This window comes from Leuciscus leuciscus (assembly GCF_965113295.1).
Source record: "Leuciscus leuciscus genome assembly, chromosome: 24".
Taxonomy (NCBI): Eukaryota; Metazoa; Chordata; class Actinopteri; order Cypriniformes; family Leuciscidae; genus Leuciscus; species Leuciscus leuciscus.
In genome coordinates this window covers 20614923-20638919 of record NC_138723.1, presented here as the reverse complement: position 1 = coordinate 20638919, position 23997 = coordinate 20614923, and the positions used below count along the sequence as shown (strand labels likewise).

At 36.7% G+C, this 23997-nt stretch overlaps 3 protein-coding genes across 3 annotated transcripts in view; all 3 read right to left on the bottom strand.

Moving 5' to 3' along the window:
- Positions 1–829: 829 nt before the first annotated feature.
- Positions 830–4752, bottom strand: thap12a (THAP domain containing 12a). The gene is made up of 5 exons (XM_082158239.1): positions 4474–4752; positions 3827–3947; positions 3390–3470; positions 3209–3248; positions 830–2968 (listed from the first exon to the last, which is right to left on the bottom strand). Exons 1-5 carry the CDS (start codon positions 4560–4562, stop codon positions 1071–1073), a joined length of 2229 nt encoding a protein of 742 aa, XP_082014365.1. The 5' UTR covers positions 4563–4752; the 3' UTR covers positions 830–1070.
- Positions 4753–5145: 393 nt separating this feature from the next.
- Positions 5146–9615, bottom strand: LOC309489456 (cytoskeleton-associated protein 2). Its single transcript, XM_082158240.1, has 7 exons — positions 9457–9615; positions 8680–8749; positions 7751–8535; positions 6863–7196; positions 6700–6760; positions 6258–6570; positions 5146–6132 (listed from the first exon to the last, which is right to left on the bottom strand). The coding sequence occupies exons 2-7, from the start codon at positions 8710–8712 to the stop codon at positions 5844–5846; spliced, it is 1815 nt and encodes a 604-aa protein (XP_082014366.1). The 5' UTR covers positions 8713–8749; positions 9457–9615; the 3' UTR covers positions 5146–5843.
- Positions 9616–12609: 2994 nt separating this feature from the next.
- The window catches only part of lhfpl6 (LHFPL tetraspan subfamily member 6), a 30295-nt gene continuing 18907 nt past the window's right edge, over positions 12610–23997 (bottom strand). Inside the window, exons 3-4 of the mRNA XM_082158300.1 lie at positions 14049–14147; positions 12610–13327 (exon numbers count right to left, since the gene is read on the bottom strand). Of these exons, the coding sequence (XP_082014426.1) occupies positions 13209–13327; positions 14049–14147 (218 nt within the window). The 3' untranslated portion in view covers positions 12610–13208. The remainder of the gene's footprint in view (positions 13328–14048; positions 14148–23997) is intronic.

Below are 23997 nucleotides of genomic sequence, written 5' to 3'. Positions count from 1 at the left end.
TAATATTGAGTCATAACGGTTGTATAGATGTAAGTATGCATGCAACAATTAGTTTAACCAATTTAATCCCACCGGTAACATTTGAGGATATAATAAAAGTTGATGTACTCTACATAGAGATGTCAACAATAAATTACAGGTTCAGACTGTCTCGATTTCATGTTAACATTTCATATTATGCCTACAGATTTTTTATTTCAGTTTGCTTCTCTAAAATATGTCATAAAACACAACCACCATTTTAAATTATATTAATATTTAAATAGATATATAATAAATTCCGTTTGGCAGTTATTGCTTCCCACTTTGGAGTGTTTTTATTAAATGAGTTAATGTTTTTGAAACCTTTTTAGAAAAGGCATGTGGTTTGTTCAGTAAAAGGATAGTTTTTCTAGTATTTACTTAGCTGAACTTAAATGTGTAAATAAATAAATGATTTAATATGGCATCTTGAAGCTGTAATCAAAGGCCTCCGGATTAATAAATAATGTACCAGTAAAATAACCAAGCTTTGTGATATGGCAATATAAATCTTTAGTAAATGCAATATGCATACAAAATAAATGTTTATGTGCATGACATAATAATTGAAAATTCAATGCATAACCGTTAAATCTGTAATGCATTTTTCTAAATTCTTTATAGAAATATATACATATTAAATGTAATAATACAGTGTCCAAAGGAAATCACAATTTATTTGACAGTCCAAATTGATTTAATATAAAATTATACCAAAGATGAAGAACAGGAAACATAAGATGTTTATATTTTTGAAGACACTTTTTTAATTCTGAAAAACACATAAGACAATTTCAAGACACATTCATGGAGCTGGACAGGAAAATATCTTTTTAATGTTTTCAAATCAATTCAAATTGGGGGTAGATGTATATATACAATGTTAAATGAAACAGTAGGACAATAAGAAAAGGATTGAGTCCTGGTAATCTTGGCTGACTGTACATGAAGAGCAAAAGTAACAAAATTATAGCTGCAAAATTACAAACTGCTGATTGACAAGCAGAGTCATCATACTGCCATAAATAAGACTGTACTGCTCCCTGTAATCAATCACGTTTCTCCGATGGCTCACTATCTGGATACATTTTCAAGTATGTCTCCACCATGTTGTCCAAATCATGCTTAATGGCAGAGTTAATATAGAACAGGGCCATACTCTTGTTTCTGTGATGCACGGGTGTATCTTCCAGGTATGTTGTCAGTCGTTGTTTCGCAGTACTGCAATTCTCATTTGTCAGAGCAAAGACCGGCAGATTGTACAGGACTTTCAGGAGAGCACACACATTGGGGAAGAACTTCACATCGGACAGCTGAAGCGTCTCGTAGATGGTCGATGGCAATACAACATCTTTACCTCCATGCTTCCATTTGATCTTCCAGCAGTGCAACTCGGCAGGAAAGGTGTCCGGGTTCAGCAGGTCATCTTTATAAATGTCTGCACTGGTCTCCTCTGTGGTGTTGAACTTCAACTGTCCCATGATGGCAGGGACAAGTGACAAGGACTTCAAGGCCTTCAGATGATTTTCAGAGAAAAGGTCAGCGAGCTCCTTAATCACATGGGTGACCACAGGAAGGGTGACTTGCTCTTTATAGTAGATTTCAGGTTGGATTTCCTCACCAGACGTTGGTCGTTTTCTGAAGTACAGCCTGGGAACTTTCACCGGGATTTCAAGGGCTGCAGCCAAGTTGACAGCCTCCTCGAACCAGAACTCATGGTAGACCTCGATATTATCGTAAACCTCATTCAGAGAATGCAGAACAGCAGTTAGACTGTTAGATGCGAAGAAGACCTCATTTGTTTGCCCTTGCAGATTCTTACCAAAGGCTCTGGAGAAAGAAAGGGCGTTTTTCAGCACCACTAACGTCATGACAAATTCAAAATCGGCCAATGCCTCGGATATGATGAAAGCGTTGTGCGCCACTTCATCGTTCCATTTGTGATCTTCGTTGTCATGGACGCTATCCATGCAAAGCAGGAGAGACTCCAGGAGGTCAACAGCTACCTCAAATGTATCGTGCTGCTCGGTCCATTTCGAGGAACACGCCTCCTTAAGGACAATGGCTTTGTCTTCATTTCCCTGGTAGTAGATCGAAATAGCACTTTCCAGCTGATTTTGCAACAAGGGCGATTTACTGAAAAATGCATCCAGCTTTTTCAGGGTAGACATGACGAGATGCACTCCTGTGAACGTCATTGTGTTCGCCAGGCAGATGTTCAAGGAGCAATTGGAGCAAGGGGTGAGAACGGCTAGTGGGTGTAGCTCAGCTATTCTGGCCACCACCGCTTTGACCTTCGTAGCGGACACACCAGAACACAAATACGCCTGTCCTCTGCAATACTGCATGTCCAGGCCACATTTCTCGGTCACTTCAGCAACAAGCCTCTCGGTGATAGCCTCCACATCACCTTCGAAGAGCAGGAACCCGACGAATTCCTCCCGGAGGCTGTTGGTCTTGTCCACAAAACGTACGAACACTGGGAGATGGCTCTCTCTGCCTATCTCAACCAGGTTGTCTACAACCAAAGAGAAGAAGCGTCCTTCTTTAACATCAGCCAAAAGCTCTTCACGAATGCAATTTTCCATCACTTCCAGCATCTGCTGCAATTGAGTGGAGGAGCAGTACTCGAGGTTTACAGGCGACCCCTCAAACTTCTTTCTGAGGAAATCGTCGCCTGCGTTGATCCGGTACTCCAACAGTGCCTGGAAGTTGCTGGGAGTGAAGCTTTTGCTTCTGGGTTCTTTGTCAGAGTGCCCATGCAGAGGGATGTTCTGTGTGCCCATCATCACAACAACATCAAACAGAGACTTGAGATACTCTTTATTCAGCGTTTCCTCATCAATGACCTGAGGGCTGCTGTCAACCCCATCACCATTTTTGCTCGCACTGATCTCTTTGGTTGTTGTCTCACTATTATCTTTAGTTTCTTCACTTTGGGAGTCCGCTGAAAATTTAAAAACAATATTTGTGTAAATGTAGTAATTATTTTGTGTTGTGTAATACATGTACATATAAAGAATGTCAAATAGCTATATTACAGCACTACTAAAAAATGTAAAGAGTTTTATTTCAAATTGCAGATTTTGCAAGAGAGGTATGTAAATATGTGAGAAAAATTATATTGCAATGCCTAGATAGTTCTGAATCATAAAACAAAGACAAACAAAACACAAAAGCAACTCACATTTATTCTTCTTCGCTTCAGGGGCATCCTTATTTTCAGTCTGTTAAAGAATTTGGTGTGTTTTTAGTAAACCACTCACATTCAGTATTTAGACATAATTTCAACTTTACTTTGAAATGTAAAGAGACAGGCATAACAGTACACTATCAACATAGATTAAAACATAATGAGCAACTATTACCTCATTATTTGACCGTTTGAAGGAAGGATTGTCAAATATGGTTGGTACCGCAGTATCCTTCAGTACAGTCCTGAAAGGGCTCTGGGTAATAATCACAATAATGTGCAATACAATATGTTAGTAATCGCATGTTATTTATTGATGGGAAATTGTGATGTCAAGCTGTAGCATCCAATACTTGTACATGCTTTACTAATCTATACAGCAATTTCTAATACTTGTACAATTACTATAAATGCATTTTTGGGGAATTTTAGATTTTGAAAAATATTACATTTAAAGTGTAACAGCACCTAAAACATACCCTTTCCATTATACATATACAAAATCATGAAATTTTAAAGGTTTTAAAACTAATTTTATAATTTTAAAGTATCATTTTAAGAACACTAGAACTACCACAATAATTACATACTGAGCATGAATTCATAACTTACGGTTTTGGTGATCAAGTTAGGTTCAAAGTGCCTTGCACACAGTCTGTGGTATTTGTTCAGATGGTCAGGCGTTTTGTCTTTCAGGTCTGAGCGACTGCAGTTTTCCACCCACTTCTTACATCTAGGGAATAAATATGACATGAATGGAGCATCATAGCAGTTAGCCTATTAAGTACAATGATGTAAACATGTAAGACTGTATCTGTGTAACACTATGATATAGTGCATATTTTTGTTTTTACTGTATTACACAATGTTGATTGTGCCTGGCTGCTAATACACAACATTCACACTGAGATCAATAAAGTTCATAATATACAGTATATGACAGATGAGTAAAGTTACATTCAATCTGTGTTATAACAGCCAGTTGGGCTAACATATAGACTTACCCATCCAATAATAGAAATGCTGAGTAAAACTGGGCTGTCTGGTGAATAACTCCCAGTTCTGTAATAATACTTTGTGTAGTATATAAACACTATTTAATGGCAGACTTGCATCTGATCTTTAAGCAAGCTAACTAGCCCAGGAGAGCTCTGCATAGTCTGTACTGGTAAATAAATGAAGTTAAATGAAAGTTAAACGTGAAATCCTATCATCTGGCTAACAAGGAGTAAGATAGATGAGGAAAACGTGTGTAATACCTCTCAGGGTCCCGAGGAAACCTGAAGAACGCCAGCACCGAGTGAGTGCTGTTCCTGGAGCAGTTCAGCGCCGCGCAGAAATTAGGCATCGTGCGTTCACTGTGAGTCGAATCTTAATAGCGAATCCAGTTCATTTGACTTACTGTTATGATATTCCGTTCAGAAAGTTATTTTTTTTTAGTTTTATAGACTAATAAAGCGGCAAATTGATCTGCACTCTAGTGCTTTGTGTGGCCTGGAGGAGAAGCGCGTTGGAGTTCGTCTCCGTCCCACAATGCTTTGCTCTCGCAACGCGAGTTCAAATTTCCAGCCAATCAGAGTGCGCTTACGAGAAGAAATTGGCGGCAGTTAGGGAGGAACCTGAATAAATCATAGATTCGAAAAAAATAAATGTTATGTGCAATTTATAAAGTAACTGCTATCCAAAAAACTCACGTTATTATATGACTTTCAAAAGAAAAAGTCTAGTCACGATTTAATTTCCTTGCTTCTCTCATATAATAAACGTGAATGGTGACTGAAACTGTCATTCTGCACAACATCTCTATTTGTAATTTACAGAAGACATGACCGTGAATAAACTACATTTGTCATTTTGAACAAACCCTTCCCTTCAGTACGTGCATGATAAATTAAAACCAATAATTCTAGTATGTTAATAATGACACAGGATTTATTTTTTCAATGAAATATTCTTTATTAAGTTGTTTTAGGTCATAGTAGAGTTATCAACAGAATGGTTAAATACAGCTGAATGCTTATCTTGCCTTTAAAAAGACATGGTCAGTGTGGGTTGAATTAAATCCTCATTTGAACAAAGTTTAGTTTATTAAAACAATAAATGACTACTGTACGTTCAAAAAACAATTACACATTTAAACGTGAGAAAATGAACAACTGAACAAATAACAATTGCAGCATCTTAAACATCTTACAAAGATAAATTACATAAGTGAAATGCAACACATTCTTTGGTTTGATAATTTTTTGATACTGCCCAAAACAGACCAACAACCAAACAAATCGTACTTTTTCCAACCGTGTCAATTTTCTCCCAAACAAAAGGAGTGTAGAGTTAAAACGCGTAAAATACAGAAATAGCTCTTTATATATACACACTGCATGAGCCTTATGTTAGCATAGCATATTTTCACAATAGTGCCTATAAATCAAATTATTGTCCTTAAAACTTAAGCCATTGCAGTTAATAGATTACTCCATGTAGCAGCCAAATGCAACAAACACTTAAATATTAAAATAAAGCATTTTTAATAGTGTCACATAGAATACTTCAAATGTAGGTGTTATGTATGCTACTGAATAAATGTCCAATTTGAAAGTGACATTAGTGTTGTATCAGCTTATCTTGTTTAACTGCATACTTTTGCAAAGTCTACAGGCTGATCAGGAAGGTCTTCGAGTAGGGCCGGATTTTTTCTGTAGATGTAGGCACTCGCATCTGCATCGTCCATCTGCACCAGCTCAGCCAATGAGGAGACACAAGTGTCATGGTCATTCAGCATACCTGGCAGACGAGAGGACTTACGCTGGATTCGTGTTGACCGTCGCACAGGTGTCAGAAACTTGAGGTCTTTGATGGTGCTTTTGCGTCGCGAGCCACTGGCTGGTGCGGTTTCACAATCGATTCTCTTTTTCACACTAAAAGGTCATGAAGAGAACACCAAATTAATATTTAAACATCACAAGGCCTGTTCACACTTACGACAATAACTATAACAATAATTATAAAGTTTTAATAATCATTCTAATTACTCCAAACTCACCTTTGCAGATATGGTGTCGTCTTCACATTGTATTTCACAATGGAAGCCCCTGCCTTCTCTGGAGTGGCACTCCTCATCTCATCATCACTTTCATCTTCACTCTCAAATGGCTTTTTCTCCTTAGGTTCCTGATCATCATCCTCAATCTTTATGCCAGCCTTCTTAGTGTCTTCTGAAATGTCGCTCTCTGAGCTTTCCTCATATCTCAGTTCTTCCTCTTCCAGAATTTCAAACACTTTATCCATTTCGTGCTCCTCCACTTGTCCATCCATACTTTCCTCTGCCAACGCATCAGCTCTGTCAGCAATTATGCCTGTCGAGGATGGGCAAAAACATGAGCAATTTATGAAAATCACATCACGACTACAAATTGGTTAACTCTAGTAATACTATACTAGAATTAATTTGCAATTACTCCATAAAGAATTCACATGAGACTCACCATCTTCGCAGGATGAGGGTATCTCCATTGCCTCCAGTTTATCACACAAGTTTATCACCAACTGCAAAACAGAAATAAGTTATAAAATGACAACACACATGATCGAGTGCATGCATGCATGCATGTGTGTGTGTGACAAACAAGACTCTCTTATAGTTCTTACCGACTCCATCCTTATCTCTGGGTCGACCGGCAGATCCATGTCACTGTTGTCCAGCAAGTCTAGTGTGGTATTCAGAATATTGCTTGCTCCACTAGAATACACTGGTTTATTGTCGGGGACTTTAATATTATCAGTTTGGTGGTTGGTCTGCAATGCAGGGGTTGGTTTTACAGCCTCAGTTTTGATGACAGGATTAGACTTGGCACCAATTGGGGCTTTGGCTCTAGTTTTAGGCTTCGGAGCTGGTTTTTGTGAAAAGGTTGCTGACTTTTCTGAGACCGGAGGCCTCTTCAGAGTCTTTCCCTTAGATGCCAGCCACTCTGCAAGCTTTGCTCTGAAAGCAGAATATAAATGAAGCATTAGGCAACCACATTAATATATCCTCTACTATCTCTGCACTGTCACACTTGTCGATCAGGTTTTGCATTCAGGATATGACTGAAGTTTCTAAAATAAACAACCGTTCAAAAGTTTGGTGTAAAGTTTTTTTGAAAGAAGTCTCTTATGCACACCAAGGCAACATCTACATTTATTTGATCAAAAATAATTACAATTTAAAATAACATTCCAATACATTTTACAATGTAATTAATCGCTATGATAGCTGAGACTCATTTTCAGCAGCCATTTCAGGGTCACATGACCCTCCAGAAAACATTAGAATAAGCACATTTTATTTTTATCACCATTTAAAACAGCACTGCTTGATATTTTTCTGGAAACCATGATATATTTTTATCCGGGTTTATTTGCAATTTTGTATATTACTGTGACTGTCACTTATTATTCATTCAATGCATCCTTGCTGAATAAAAGTATTAGTTCTTTGTCTTTTAATTATAATAATCTTACCTTCTTAACTTTTTAATGGCAGTGTATACAACTCACCTTCTCTCTTCAGCGGTGTTCATTTGCACTTTGTACTGGCTGATTGTACTAGTAACAGGTTTGCAGACATTCTGTCCAGTGGTGGCTGGTTTGGGTTTCGCCATCTCTTGCTTCTTTGAAGCGGTGGGTCTGATGGTCGAGCGCCCTGTAGCCAGAGGGGCTGGCCTGGGGGGAACACAAACCCGCGGGGCACCTGCTTGAGAGATGGAGCCTGGAACCTTCTGAAGTATCCGATTATGGGAAACTGACTTCTGGACTGGTTTTTCAGTGGCATTCCGCGGGACATCAGAAACAGATTTCGGTCTAGATAAGTTGACTCTGGGTTTAGAGGACGCCGGCAGGGAAGTAACAGACTTGGACCGGACTTTAGGCAATTCAGGTTTTGGAATCACTTTCTTATCTGTGGTCTTCGCATCACCACTGGGCTTTCTGAAACAGTCAATTTTAGACTGTACCACACGGCCCTTATATGTACCAGGTTTGGATTTCTGAATGGCAGAGACAGTAGAAGGTGGTTTTTGCACTTCTTCCACAAGCTTCCTGTGTCTTACAGTCTGCTGCGTACGAAAGGCCTGGCTTAGTGTGTTGCGCTTAGTAGGATCAGCATCATTAGTTTTGGTCTTCAGTCTAACATCCTTTTCTCTCTCTGTTTTTCCAGAGTTATCCTCCTTAAGATCATTCTTTGACTGAAGAGGTGCCGATTTATCTCTCACACTTTGTTTTGATACAATACTGCAGACTTGTTTTTTTGGGCCACAAACTGGTTTATTGTTCTCCTTGTTATTCTAAATAGAAGTAATAAAAGAGCAAAATTGAGCAAACTACATTTCATGCATGCATTCAGACATATTTTACACATGTACAAATAAAATAAATAAATGTTCTAAAGCTATGAAAGAGCTGGTCTGCTTCACAAACTGCAATGTTACCTTTCTTGTCACCACCGGCTCCATTCTGTGCATCAGGGAAAGGACAGTTCTTCAAAGATGATGATCTTCCCTGCAGAACATCACATTGTTATAATGGTCAAACAAGAAAAACAAGAAAAGATGTCTCAAGTTGACCTGCCTAATCGTTTTTAAAACAGCAACATTTCAACTTTGACCCCTCCCCCTCTCAATCTATGTGTGTGTATAAAAGTGGTATTTTAGATTTATATACTAATAAAGTATTTATTAATATTTTACATTAGCTTTTATTTTAAGTTTTAGACATTTTGTTGTTCTTGATTAGGCTACACTTATTAATTATACAATGCATGATTGTTTGGGACTTTTTATAACTGCATTTCAGTAACTGACAATACCCCAAAAGGCTCCTGCATTAAAAAATAATAATAATGGAAAATATGCAATACACTAGTCTCAATTCATTAATTATTGACGTGAATGCTAGATTTGTCAATATCTATGACAAATATTTGACATGACAGATATATTTTTCTATCTGATGACGCTAGATGCTAGGTAAGAGAAAACCATAGTTTGTTAGAAACAGGTGGTGGTTGCACCCAGACATATGATAACGTTACCTATAAACATGTTGAACATATTAACTCAAAATAATCAGCGGGTTTCTACCAGTAACGTTAACTTATAGTTACTAAATAATCAGCAAGGAGTCCCTATTATGCTAACACGCTTCAAAAAGGTCATGGCAATACTCACAAATCAATGCTAACGGTTGACAAAACAACATCTACTTACGTTATCTGAGGCTTCTTCAATCAGTCAGGCAAGACAAGTATAGGTATCTCAGATTAAAAAGTGAATTTGAAGAGCAATTATCCTAACATTCAAATACAGAGCACGCTCATTCAAACAGAGATTTGAGTTCAGCGCGGCGAACTGTCGGATTGGCTTTGGCGATGACCGTTTGTGAGTCACTCCAGCCAACGAAATGTATTGGCTGCTTCTGATCACGTGATAAAAATAGAGTCGGCCTCACCCCTTTTCTGAAAACTGGGTGCTGCCTGTTTTGAACCAAAATAAAATTCCTCTAATAACTGCTCAGTGTTTTGGACGCTTGACCTAAACTCCAGTCTAATCACATTAATGTTTAATGAAATGTTTAAAATGTTGTGTTCATGGTTTTTGCTAGTCAAATAACATACGCGCAAGGACAATGACTTATCCAACATGGTGGATAGTAGCACGTCTTTGAATATATTTCTACTACACACCTGCATACCTTCAAAATGTACTCGATTAAAAAGTTTGGACGCATTCACAGTTCATTGTCTACTTCTTGTCCACATGGGGCAGAAAAAAATCACATTTAGCCACAAGATGGCAGAAGATTCCACAATCTTGATGCCCTTAATCAGCTCTACGCTGAGTAAAATGTGACTGTAAAATGTGCCTTCATTTCAGTGTGTGATAATGAGTAAATAAGGAGCTTATATGTCTCCAACTGTGACCTCAAATTGCTTCCCTCGAGGTTTCCACTTTAATTAATGCTATATATTATTCATGAGACATTCTGCTGACTGCATGATTATGTATGGTCATTTATGCCCTTTATTCATTTTAAATAAAGAAGGGCAACTAATTTACCTTGTATGTAATTGTGTGTCTGGACTGGACTCATTTCAATATCAAAAACAAGGTTGGATAACCAAGCAAGCATGATCAACATTTTGGTTATTCTGTTTAAGTGGACATGGGCCATGAAAAGCATTGTTTTCTGTTATGCACAATAAGAATTAAAATGGACATGGACCTACTTAATATCCATTAACATTTACTTCTTTATAAATATATATATATATATATATATATATATATATATATATATATATATATATATATATATATATATATATATATATATATATATATATAATTTAATATTTAAATGTTATTCAGTCCACTCCTGATGTTACAAGAGGGGAAAAAACTATAATGAATCAGTGTTTACAGTTTCTCACCTTTAAAAATGGAAACATCTTTATGTACCCCTTCAAACTTCACATATGTCTCTAAACATCAAAAAACAAAATCAACCATTCCCTGTTTTGTATTTAATCTACAATAACACTAAACCTTGTCACATACTATAAGACAACTTCTGTGAGGGATAATAGAATTGCTACCTCTATGTCTATCACACTGCAGACTGCTCTCTTTTGTTTAAAATGAAATGCATCTTGAGTCTTAAAGTCACCATGAAATCAAAATTGACCATTCTTTTTTTTCTTTTCTTTTTATGGAATATTGCAGTATTTGTTATAAATAATATTATTATCATGCTATTATTGAATAGATTATATGTGCACATCATTACTTAAAAAAAAAAAAAAACGTTTTTTTTTTTCTTGTTTGAGAAGCCGTTTCACTCAGATATACGTCACAATAGGGAAGAAAAGACTATCGCAACTTCTTTTTAATGTTGACTTTAAGGCTGGAAAACACAACATGGCTTTTGCCCAGATTTTTGCCCCAAATTACAGTTAATGCTAGTTGCCGAAAATAGCTAGCTGCTGATATTGGGCAGTTTGAGTACAAAAGTTGATGGGTATATGTAGTGTATGGACATTGGGCACAGAATCCGATTCTTTAGCTTCAGACTATGAACACTATGACTATGAAGACTATATTGCATTTCAGCAACAAAGGCACATGTTTCTGCATGAGTTTGTTTTGTTCTGAAAAACTTGAATGCCTGGTAGTGTGTGATCCTCAGTCATTTAGTGTATGATGCCTAGTTTTTCTCTGTAACCTTTTACAAAGTCGGCAAGTGTATGTTGCCTACTGCCTAGGCTATGGTAAAATTTGAATTTTTTAAAAGTGTATTCCAGCCTTCCAATTATCGATTGTTGTGAAATGACCTCAGATAAGTTTGTTATTTCTATTAAGATCCATTCACACTAAGAACGATAACTATAAAGATACTAGAATGATACATATTAGTGTCCACACCAGTACACGATAACGTTCTCCTTATTATAGTTTTGACATCGGCTGCTTTAAATGCTTGCGCTCCTCAAAGTTGAATGGATTCAGATTGGCGTCAGATTTCGATACCACACCAGTCTAAAACAGTGTTGTGAATATGAAATATCTGGCCAAAGGTGCATGTTGTGAATATGAAATATCTGTCTTATTCAAAGACATACCTGATTTGAGACAATGCCGGTGTAGAAGCAATGGGACATTGTGAGAGTAAAGTGTCCAACAAAACTATTGAGGTAAGAAGAAATCACAGAGCAGTGATGAGATGAGCTTAATACATATAGACAGCTTGTTTTCCCTTAAGTCAGCCAGATTCTGCTTGTCTTTGCTGAACAAAGTGATACATTTGTCAAAACTCCACCATGTGTGACATTGATTTTCTGTTGCCTTACATTGACTGCAGCTCTCCACCATTGGCCTGTTCTTCTCACTGACAGGTTTAGCTTAATCAAGGAGGAAACTGTTTGAACCTTTCCTTCACTCAGTCAAGTGTTAAACCAGGGGAAGGTTTGATGAAATGCTGTGATTATCAATAACAGTTCATCTTATTCAGGCCGGCTTATGCATTCCTAAAACAACAGCTGACTGCAGCGTGTGTGTGACGGTTTGCTGATGGTGCTAAATGGGAAAAGCAGATCGTCAATAACTTCTGATCAGCTTTTAGATCTTCCTGCAGTGTGGATCCCTGTAGTTTCACATTCCAGCGGCGAATTCTCCAGCACTGCATCTCCCTGTCGGAAATTAACACTAGGCAATCCATCATTCGAAAAGAGAAAGATACATGCAGGTTAAAAATACACAGATCATGCAGATAAGAAATTACGTTTACTGAGTCTCTTTTTAAGGTTAAAATAAAAGGCATTAAAAACACAAATGCACTAACATGAATGATTTAGGGTCAACAACCGAGTTTAAATCTCAGTATTTATTTACAAATACAGTGAAATATAATGGACATTTATGCATGTGATATATAAAAGTTGTAAATAACAGACAAAGATATCAGACAATATATTGTCAAACATACAATTAGCAAATACACAGACTGTCTGAGATGTATATTGTTGCAGCGGAGACATTTAAGTCAATAACAGGACATGATTGAATGAATAATATAGAATAGGTTATTATAATATCACAATGTACTAAAACGCAACAACTTAAGCCACCAAGAATACTGTTCTTACACAAACACAACAGATAAATGAGAGTAATACAGTAAGTCCTTTTCAACTACAAAGGTCAAAAGTCAATAGGTCATTTGACATATTTCTTTTTGATCACTTCAAATGCAAAAGATTCCAATGCAGGTCAAAGGTCAGTCACAGAAAAAATCTCAAGAGGGAACTGCCGTGGAAAGGTCAACGTTCAGTCATGTCTCCTTGTATATGATAAGTGTTAGGGAAGAGGACTGATGTACAAGCTCTCTGAATCAGAGAATGAAAGTCATGCCCGTATGTGGTGTTCATATAGTTTCCTCTACTGTTGTTTTGTCTTCCACATGTTTAGTAAGGGTAGTGTTTCTGTTTCTTCCCTGCGAAACATGCCATCCACGTGCACAACAGCATGGCCAGCACAGCCCCAGCCCCGGTGCAGTAATAAGCCCATCCGATCTCACAAGAACCTGGAAGAAACATAAACCACATATTCAAAAGTTGGCCTACCTATTTTTAAACAAAAATAAAATGTTTTCATGTATTTTAACCATGATACAGAATTTTTTTACTTTAATAATTTGTTATATTTGTTATATATATAATAATTATATATATATAGAATGTGCAAAATCAAATTTTGAAATATTTGGGGTTGGTAAGATACATTTATCAGGCTGCATTTATCAAAAATACAGTGAAAACAGTAATATTGTCAAAAGGTATTACAATTTAAAATAACTGTTTTCTATTTTAATATATTTTTAAATGTAATTTATTTCTGTGATCAAAGCTGAATTTTCAGCATCATTACTTAAGTCTTCAGTGTCGCTTGATCCTTCTGAAATCATTGTAATATGAGGATTTGGTGCTTAAGAAACATTTATTATTATTATCAATGTTGAAAACCTTTGTGCCGCTTAATATTTTTATGGAAAAAAAGTTCAAAAGAACAGAATTTATTTGAACATTATAAATGTCTTACTGTCACTTTTGATCAATTTAATAAATTCTTGCTGAAAAAAAGTATTAAGTTCTTAAAAAAATGGTAGTGTACATAAATTGTAATAAGTCTCATATAATGTAGACTATCTAATATTTTTAAATTTCAATATTGGTACACCCCTACTTTGCCATATAGGCCTAAATTATAATGTGAAATTTTGCGTCTCAATATATATACCAACGTACCAAGATCGAACTGGTCAGAACTGTTGCTGCAAGTCTGTCTGACCTCTTCACTGTCCCATCCTAAAGGATACAGGGCACATCCAGATCCGATCAGCAGCCCTGCAGAGAGAAAAAAACACACTATGAATGCAAAGAGACCCAAACGTACACAAGAAGTAGAACTTTAAGACATGACTAAGAGCTCACAAAGTTCCCCGCTGTGAGGAGAAGAGCGTGATATCTCCTGAAAAATAGATGATAGCCATGAAAGCCATGATAGCTTCACGCATTTTGTCATCGGTCTGAAAAGCTATTATTTGTTTTACTGCAAACAACGCAGGATCATTAGCTTGTTTTTTTTCCCATTTGACACAGATACTCTATCACACGCAAATGCAAACACACACCTCCGCAGAGACTATAAAGCACAAATCTTGTTTTCATCTGGGCTCAAGATCCAAACAGCCATGAAAATATGATAATGAATGCAGCAAGTAGCTTATTTATAAACAAGCTTCTTGGGAATTATATCATATTTCCCCTTTTATGTTCTCACCAATTCAGCAAAAATAAACAGGCATGTAATTCCCACCAGAAATATATAAAACTGTAGTTTCACTGTGGCACCTCCTCTCTAAATCCTTACCAGAATGTTTCCTAATAAAAAAAGAACTGCAAACCATGTGCCTTCATCTATTTCAATGCCAGGCTCTTTTCCCAGTGGTGATACTGATTGTGATATGACATACATAAATTATATATATATATATATATATATATATATATATAGAGAGAGAGAGAGAGAGAGAGAGAGAGAGAGAGAGAGAGAGATTACATGTAAATAAGTAGATATACAGTGACTTTGCCTTGTCTAACCGTGTGCATGGAACATATTTAGCAGTTAGTGCTGTCGTGTGCATACTATGTGTGCCATGTAATGTTTGGTTCTCTTTGTGTCTGCTTACAAATGATGGGTGTGTGATCGTCTCAAGTTGTCTGTGCAGAGTAGTTTTGGTCTGAGATAATAAAAGGACAGAGGACTGAACACAAAGAACACTCCCACACTGCCGTGCAAGCTAAATCCCAGTAACAAAGACACTTTCGTTTGTACTTACTTTGATGTCATGGATATTCTTTGATATAAAAAAAAGTCAAGAATACAACATTATTATTCCAGTTCTATAGGAATCGCTCCTTGTTATACGTTTCAAAACTTGTCTTTGTCTTTAAAATTCTTCAAATGTCTTCTTTTCCCTGCAACCATTCAAGCAGGCCTGAAAATCCATTACACTGAGTCAGGCACTTATAAAAATGACATTCTACTTCAGAGTTCAAAACGACAAAGGAATACAGAGAGAAGGGAAATAACCTTTTACGTGCTTCACTTTCCTGTATCCTGCAATCAGAGAAGTTATGAGCGAGTAATCGATAAGTCGATATTGGGCAAGTTTATTATGTGGATGTGAGAGCATGAGAAGAATGCCAACTTATGCAGAAATTAACTTTATGGATTGCAGCGGCATACTCATTTCACTCGCTGGCATGTGGTCGAGCACGTATTTTAAGGTTTGCGAGTACAGCATTTCTCCTTGACAAAACCAAGACAAAAATGGACTGTTGCAGTACTGTGAAACGAGGAGGTCCTCTGGCCACAGAAAAGGTGAGGAAAAATTGACAGTGATGAAGTGAATAAGAGGGACGGAGAGCTGCACACTCAGAATATGAAAAAAGCAGCTTATTGGCCTGCAATGAGCTTCTGGTTGCACTGTGTTTTCAAAGTCATATTACCACTAGCATTGGGAAAGTTCTTAAATAGTTATAAATATCCATGCCCGAAGCTGAATACCTTATTTGGAAAAGCACAGAAAATGAATAGCGCATTCTACGGAGCCCCTAAAAGGACATGGTTTGGCTTGCTAAGGTAGGTTACATTACATTAATTGCCCAGGTAGAGGATTTGATGCGCAACAGGTCTTGAGCGTCATTGACAAATATATTATCTTATAAAATGTGTGGTCAGAACAGCCGTATACACCGAGTACGTGATCGTGAATTCGAAATCGAAAGTGAAAAGCGTGCGCACATTCCAAAGCAATTTCAGTCACACTTTATTTGAATGTGTCCCTGTTACAGTGTAATTATACATTTAAGTACTGAGTAATAGTAATTAACTACGTGTACTTACAATAGGCTTTGTTTTAGGGTTGGTTGAATACAATTATGCCTAATTTATGGTTATTACTACAGTAAATACATGTAATGTGTAACAAGGACACATTAAAATAAAGTGTTACCACAATTTTAATACCCTGCATATTGATTACGGCTCCGATGCCCGCAAATTATATACAATATTTGACCCTGGATCACAAAACCAGTCACAAGTAGCACAGGTATATTTGTGGCAATAGCCAACAATACATTGTATGTGTCAAAATTATCGATTTTTCTTTTATGCCACAAATCATTAGGATATTAAGAAAAGATCACTTTCCATGAAGATATTTAGTAAATTTCCTACCGTAAATATATAAAACTTTTATTTTTGTGAGTGAATGCAGCACAATTGCGAACATAAATGTAGAACTTTAAAGGCGATTTTCTCAATATTTTGATTATTTTGCACCCTCAGATTCCAGATTTTCAAATAGTTGTATCTCAACCAAATATTCTCCTATCCTAACAAACCATACATCAATGGAAAGCTTACTTATTCAGCTTTCAGAGGATGCATACATCTCAATTAAAAAAAAATTGACCCATGTGACTGGTTTTGTGGTCCAGGGTCACATATAATTACCCAACTATATAATTATGCGAGACGCAAAAGCATTGAAATATACTTTTTCCTCCCATCTCATATTTTTTCTATTACCATGTCCCTTAAGGGGTTCCGTAGAATGTGTTATTTCCTTTCCGAATTTTGTATTCTGCTTCAGGCACACCCTTAGTGCATACTAGCAAAAGTTCATTTTAATTGAAGAGTGTGCAGTAAAATATAAAAGTGCTCTAGAAAACTACATACAAAACAGTATGCACTAAGCAATGCTTACTACAAATATGTACTACACAACTAGACTGAACTAGGCACTATGCACTACAAAACAAGTATGCAGTAGAATTTACTAAAAAAATGTACTACACAACAAGACTAAACCAGACACTATGCGTTACATACAATGCATAAAAACTAAATCACTTGGTAGAGTGCATGACATTGTGTGCAAAGCTGACTAGTTGCAGTTGTACATGCGAGTCATGTATTCTGGATCTGAACAGAAAGCACAAAAAAAATGTTATCTAAGGAACAAAGTGAAGAAAACAGTGGAGAGTTTGAATCATTAGATAATGATCTCATGAAATGGCATGTGTGTGTTTACTTCATACGTGTTTGAATAACAGGATGAAAAGGAAAACCATTATGTGTGCTGGGCAAAGTCTTATCTGTAGCTGCCATACATTTGGAGGAAATCAAGTATAAAGATGCATGTGAGAGAGAAGCATAGGAGAAAAGAATCCTGCATAGGAGACACTACTTCTGAGCATCTCGTCTCTAAGGATTCTCATGTTGCTCACATATAAAGATCAAGCTCTAACCTGAAACCCATAATCCTGTTTTAAACCCTCATCTAAACACAATACTCAGCCTGCATAGAGAGTGGCAGGGTTTTGAATTTTCATTCAGTCCACAAAAACAACAACTTCAATCTTCTAACTCTCATGTCACATGTGTTGCCAATACTTGAGCTTTCAGAACCCTGAAATAGAATGAGTATATAGGCTTATATCAAATGGATTAGTATTAGTCAATGTTTGTCATGTAAGAAATATGGGTTTACCTCATTTTTATTTGAGAGAAAATCTTTAATTTAGTAACTGATGCAGAATTTATAAATGTATTAGAAATAATAATAACATTTTCGAATACATTTCTAAAAGTCTAAACATCTCACCACAGATCAATTTTTAAATAAAAACCTTTTAAGATTTTAATTCAGTTTTCTTTTCCATAATTTATGTTTCCATCAAAAGTTGTGAATTTAACTTGTGTGCAAAATTGGAATTTCACATAAAACATTTGTGAATAAAGCACATTTGTATCCCATGTATTCAAGAGAACAAAATCTTCACTTCCTGGGAAATTTGTGCAAAACATCTGTAATAAAAATGGAAGTTGCTGCAATCGGGTAAGCAACTGTGGCTCTTTTATCAGCATAATTAATGATTCGCGTCTCAGAGCACGCAGATGAAACACAATAAACGTTGTCCTGTTATATTGCGTTCGGATGCTTGGTGTTTGGGAACACAATCATGTGAGACACATCTGGGACATTATACCAAATCATTCTGATGACAGACTTTGGCTCAAGCCTTTCAGAATGACCAAACCAACATTTGAGATACTATGAAATTGAAATTGGTACGCTGGTTGTTAGTCCAGTTATCCAATCACATTCTCTGTTTAGGCAAAGGTTTTTGTTGTGTATTGAGGGATTTATATGGTAAATGCGTTTCCACCGTAGTTTATGGGACCTATCTTGCACCCAGCGCAATTGACTTTGTACACTGACGCATGTATCATTCCTATTTTGCACCCGACACACAGCAGACTTTTCCCTCCACAGACGCACGTCGGTAAATTAGGGAATGAACTTGCACTCCCGGGGGCGGTTCAGCGAAAAGAGGAGGCGTGTTCCGGCACAAACGTTCCCAACTTCCCTGGTGCTATTTTGCAGTTTCAGAAAACTATTCCGCCACAGACCAGGAAAAACCTAGTCTAAAGTCAGTGGCGCGTTACACGCATACACTTTGCTTCTCTCATCTACACAGACGCAGCAGTTCAAATTAGTGCAAACCATACATAATTACAATGAAAAATATTACCACACAAGGGAAATCATTGTGGTGTCCATGAAGATGTGAAAAAATAGGCATAAATCTAGCTTACACATTTACCCAAATTATTTAGGATAATTGTAGTAATGACAGATCAAACCTGTTTGACCAATAGTGGAAAGACACATTGGTATATAAGGACACCTGACAAAGTGTATTTTATGGCCCTGACAAGAACGTCGGTCTCCTCGGCTGTGAACCGCTCCTGGCATGCGCCTGGCAAATCCGCCATTATAATAGCAAACCACCATGGAACAAGCGCGCCTGCTTTTAAAGGGAAAGTGAGATGACGCTCTGATTGGTTTATTACACGGTACGCCCAAACCACACCTATGAGTAATGTAGCTACTTCAGACCAGCCCACAAAGTTACTTGCGTTTCGCGTTTGATACTTGCGCTTCAGATCGTTAAAATAGGGCCCTAGGTCTTCTTATTGGATAAAACATGTATCCGCCTCAACTGAGAGCCTACATTTTTTATACACAATTTTAGAATTTATGCTCATCTTGGCATTTCGATACATGCTTTTTTATGCGATATCCCAAAATGCACAGAAAAATTAGTGGATGGAAAATAGGTACATACTGATAAAGAGTGTAGAAATTTATTAGAGAATAAAATATATAACCAAAATTAGTCATTTAGAAATGTATTATAAACCACAATAACAATCTATAAAACTAACAAAGAAACAATATACACAGATATTTCATAGCATAGTAAAAAGAAAAAAACATCTAAAATTAACTTGCACTCCTGCTTGGGGAAAACAAAGGAATAGGTTGTTTTCTAGAGGTGATAAGTAATAACTAGTTTTTGTGCAACACACACAGCAGATGGTCTATTGTCAACTCTACAGTGCTCACACAGCCTGACAACACCTCAGGAAATGAGAGCGCCAACACAGGGACAGCTGAGACAACTGTCTTATCACTAAAAGCAACACCTCTGATTGCTACTTACGCAAGCTCTCTTCAGTGAGTGCGCATATAGGACATTCATACAGTATCTGTACCAAGTGTTTTCCACTGGGAACAATACATGTTGTGGAGGAAGGGACAGCATCATCTAAAAGGAATGACTTGAACTTCACATTTCACATACAATCCCGAAGATCTGCTGTCGGGAACGCGTGGGTATCAGTCACTCATGGATACAGTAAACACTCCAGCACACAATGATAAGACATATCTCTCAACCTGACAGCAGACAACAGTCTCAAAACATTCCACTTTCATCTCCACTGCAATCACTCACCCCATCCTCTCTGTCGATTCAAAGACTTTAGTAAAAAAAGAGAGAGGATGTCACAAAGAAATATGGAAATTTGGCCAAGAACCAATAATAATAATAAAATAATATTTTCAACCCTGTGACCTTGCTAATCAAACTATGACCCTTAGTGCAAAATCAAAAATCATATTCCAAAAGTCCATTTCATAATTAAAAAAGCCCCCTAACATAAGTTAGTTGTCACAATGAGCGAGAAAGGTTGAACTTTGCTAATATGCTAATTCTTGAACCTCCGGGTAATCACCTGTTTAAAAAAATAGGCCGAACAGAGGAGAGTCTGCTGGCAAAAAGAGAACGCGACAAAGCTCGTAATAAAACAGGAATCAACATTGGATTGACTTTTTGGAGATGGCGAGAACTGATGGATTTGAAATGTTGCAAAAGCAACACGGAGATGCTGTTTTTATTACTCAACAGGTGAGTAAGGTATGTTATTGAACAGATAAATTGCCATATGTAGCTCTCTAAAAGAGTTCATCGTAAAGCATTATTTATTGTGAAGGGTCATATTCATCCGCACAGTCACGCAGAGTCGAACAACCAAAACAATGTTCTTCCGCAAAATGCATGCGGATTTGTTTTTTAACCGCTAGAGGGCCAAAAGTTTCATAGTGGACCTTTAAGAAATATGCTTTCATTTTTCTTTAAATTTGTAACCAGTGTGTAATTCCATTATAAAGTCAATCTTTCTCAAACAAAAATACTTATTTAGTCAAATTATGCCACATGCTAGCCAAGGTTAAAAATCTACGTAGAACTTGTGACCTTGAAAGTCATCTGCAAATCTAAGGTTTGTGTGAAGTGTCTTCAGAAGAACTCAGTCTTCAAATGTTTGATAATACCACTATCATAGATCAAACTCTGCCCTTTCCATACAGTTTGGCACCGGGTAGACGAACAATGTCAGACATTTAGAATCTCACTTTGATGTCGGCATAAATCTGCCCTTCTTTATTAAAAAGACTTGGCAGGCTGCGACCGCTTCGATTGAGAACAAAACCCAGCCGGTCCTCATTCTAATGTTGAAAGCCATTCCTCAGAACTGGAGTGCGCTGTCCTGACATAACCATCATTTTCGAGGAAGGGAGGCATTCATACAGTGCTAGTCGGTCTTATAGGCTTTGGGATATTTTATCATTGCTCTTTCATGAACTGGATATCTGGCTCCATGCCTGCCCTGCACTCTTGCTCTCTCCTGCCCTCCCACTTCCATTCCCTCTGCTTCTCAAAAAAATAAGCATCTCCAAGACTGGGGAGGAAGAAGAATTGTGTTATGCTGGCTTAAAGATGAGCCTCTCGGTCTGATCATTTGTTAAGTGCTCAGATATACTTTGGACTGCATACTGGACTAGACAATCCTCTTCCATATTGATAAATATCTCTGCTGACTTGAAGATACAGCCTTATGTATTTACTCTGTAGCTAATGCAAGCATCATGTTTACCTCTACTCTCTGGCGTTTTGATACTTAATATCCTTGTCTTACTGTTTGTTTTGTGTGGTTCTACGTTACTGTGCTTTTATTTATTTTCTTTTTCTTTACTAAGTCCAGCACTTTGGATAGCTCTGCTATGTTGAAATGTGCTTTATAAATAAAATTTACTTACTTACTTACTTACTTACCATTGCTTATACTTTGGGTTAGTGGTTCGAACCACTAATTATTATTATTATTATTAACACTAAGTGTTATTTATGATTATTATGTATATAATATTATAGGATTTATTAATATTTTATTAATATTAATATAATTAATAATATTAATATAATTAAAATTATATCTAGGTTTCCTTTTAATTTTAGTTTGCTTTTGTACTTTTATGTGCTTTTTTCATTTTTATTTGTTTTTTGTTTTTTAAATATTTAGCTTTAATTTACATTTCAGTACTTAAACTTATTTCAGTTAGTTTAATTTTTAATTAAGTTTAAGTTTTTCATCTAATATTTTATATTATTTCAGCTTCAACTAATGAAAACTATAGATTAGTAAATAATAACACTGGTTTAAACCAACCAGTAACCAAAGTATTACATTTCAACAACATACTAAATGATTCTAATAATTGAATATTCTAATAATGAAATTAATCTCCAGTCACATTTGCGAAAATAGCCAATGTCCAAAAGCTTGAAAATCTAGCAATCTGATCCATTCCTCTAAGACATAACATGTTTCTCATAAATTATTTTAATAAAATGATTTGCATTATTGTCTAATTATTGTCTAAACTCTAATCTTGTTTTTACAATAGATAATTGGTCAGTATAACAAAGTTATTTCAGAAGACTTTAATGACTTCTGAAGGGTTCAAACTCAGCAGCTGCAAAAGCAGCCTGACGTTTAGCAATGCTACTGTTGCCTCTCTCAGGAAAGAGTGTCAGGTCAAAGATGAAAGGCCATGACAAACGGGTCAGCGTGAGGTCTGCAAGTTTAGACAAGGTCCACTAATGTTCTCATGAGCAAGCACTTCTGAGGTTTGATGCGGCTCCAGGCCGGGTGCCACATTAATCAGCAGAGCCTACTGAGGAACACAAGAAGACATGTTGTAGAACATTTCAATTGTTTTTGCCTATGTAATGAAAGTCAGTGGGGTCCAAAACAACATTTAACCCCAGTGACTTTCATTGTAAGGACAAAAAAAAGAAATTTTCCAAAATATTTTCTTTCATGTTGTCGTACAGGTTTGGCATAACAGAATTTTCATTCCTGCATGCTGTCCATTCAATGACCAAATACAAAAGATTTGCGATCACATTGCAATGTTGCCTACGTTTATTTTGCCACAAATTATTAGGAATATAATTTGGTGGACTTCAATAACTCTCCCTGGCTAATGAAACAGACCTATAACAGAGGCAGTTCTTGGCTTTAATGTCAATCATTTAGATGAAAAACTCATGAAAATGGAGCCCTGAAGGCTTCATATGACCAACCTTGGTCTCCCATATTCATGCATCCACTCCTGTCACTGTTAACATCAGTGTGTGACATCTTGGCTGGAAGATCTGATCACAGATGGCTCCATTATGGCAGCATATGGTGGAAGATCATATCCACACAGACCAAAGCCAATTCTAATCTGAAATTAACAGCCTTTTGAGAATGACACAACATTTCTATTCCACACCATCTTCCTGTTAAATATTACAGAACGAGTTTTCGTTTCAAGTTTGGTCAGTCCAATCGAGCTGCTCCTTCCACAGATTATTTGCTTTAAACTGAAAATTGTGTCATCATCTTTCTAACCTCAAATTCATTTGACTTTAAACCAATCGATCTCCTCAAACCCTGAAGGAAATAAGTTTTTGCTCATATTTGCTTCAGAAAATATGCATTTTGATTATTCTACCAAGTATTTTCTGAAGGCAGAGGACTCTCCCAGACCACCCATAAACTCTTGAACAGGATTAATGATTAAATAGGGGAAACTAAGGCATTGTTGTCCTAACCCGCACACTAACTGGGTGTTTTGAGACAAGAAAGCGGAAAGTCTTTCTTAAACCGGTTATGATCTGAAGTGCTTCTAGAGTCTTGCTTTCAACACCCCACTGATTTCACTAGTTTCAACATAACGTTCTTGCAGATGTTGAGTGTTGATTTTCTTTTTAACCCTAGAGAGAATGGAAAGTTTATTGAGTTTGGTTGAAGTCAACATTGGAAACATCTGGATGCAGTTACAACACAGTGCATTCCCACACAGAGGAGAAGACGTCATTCAGGAATCAGCAGGAGAGAGTTGAGAAAAAGAACCGATGGGAGGAACCTTCCCAAAAGACC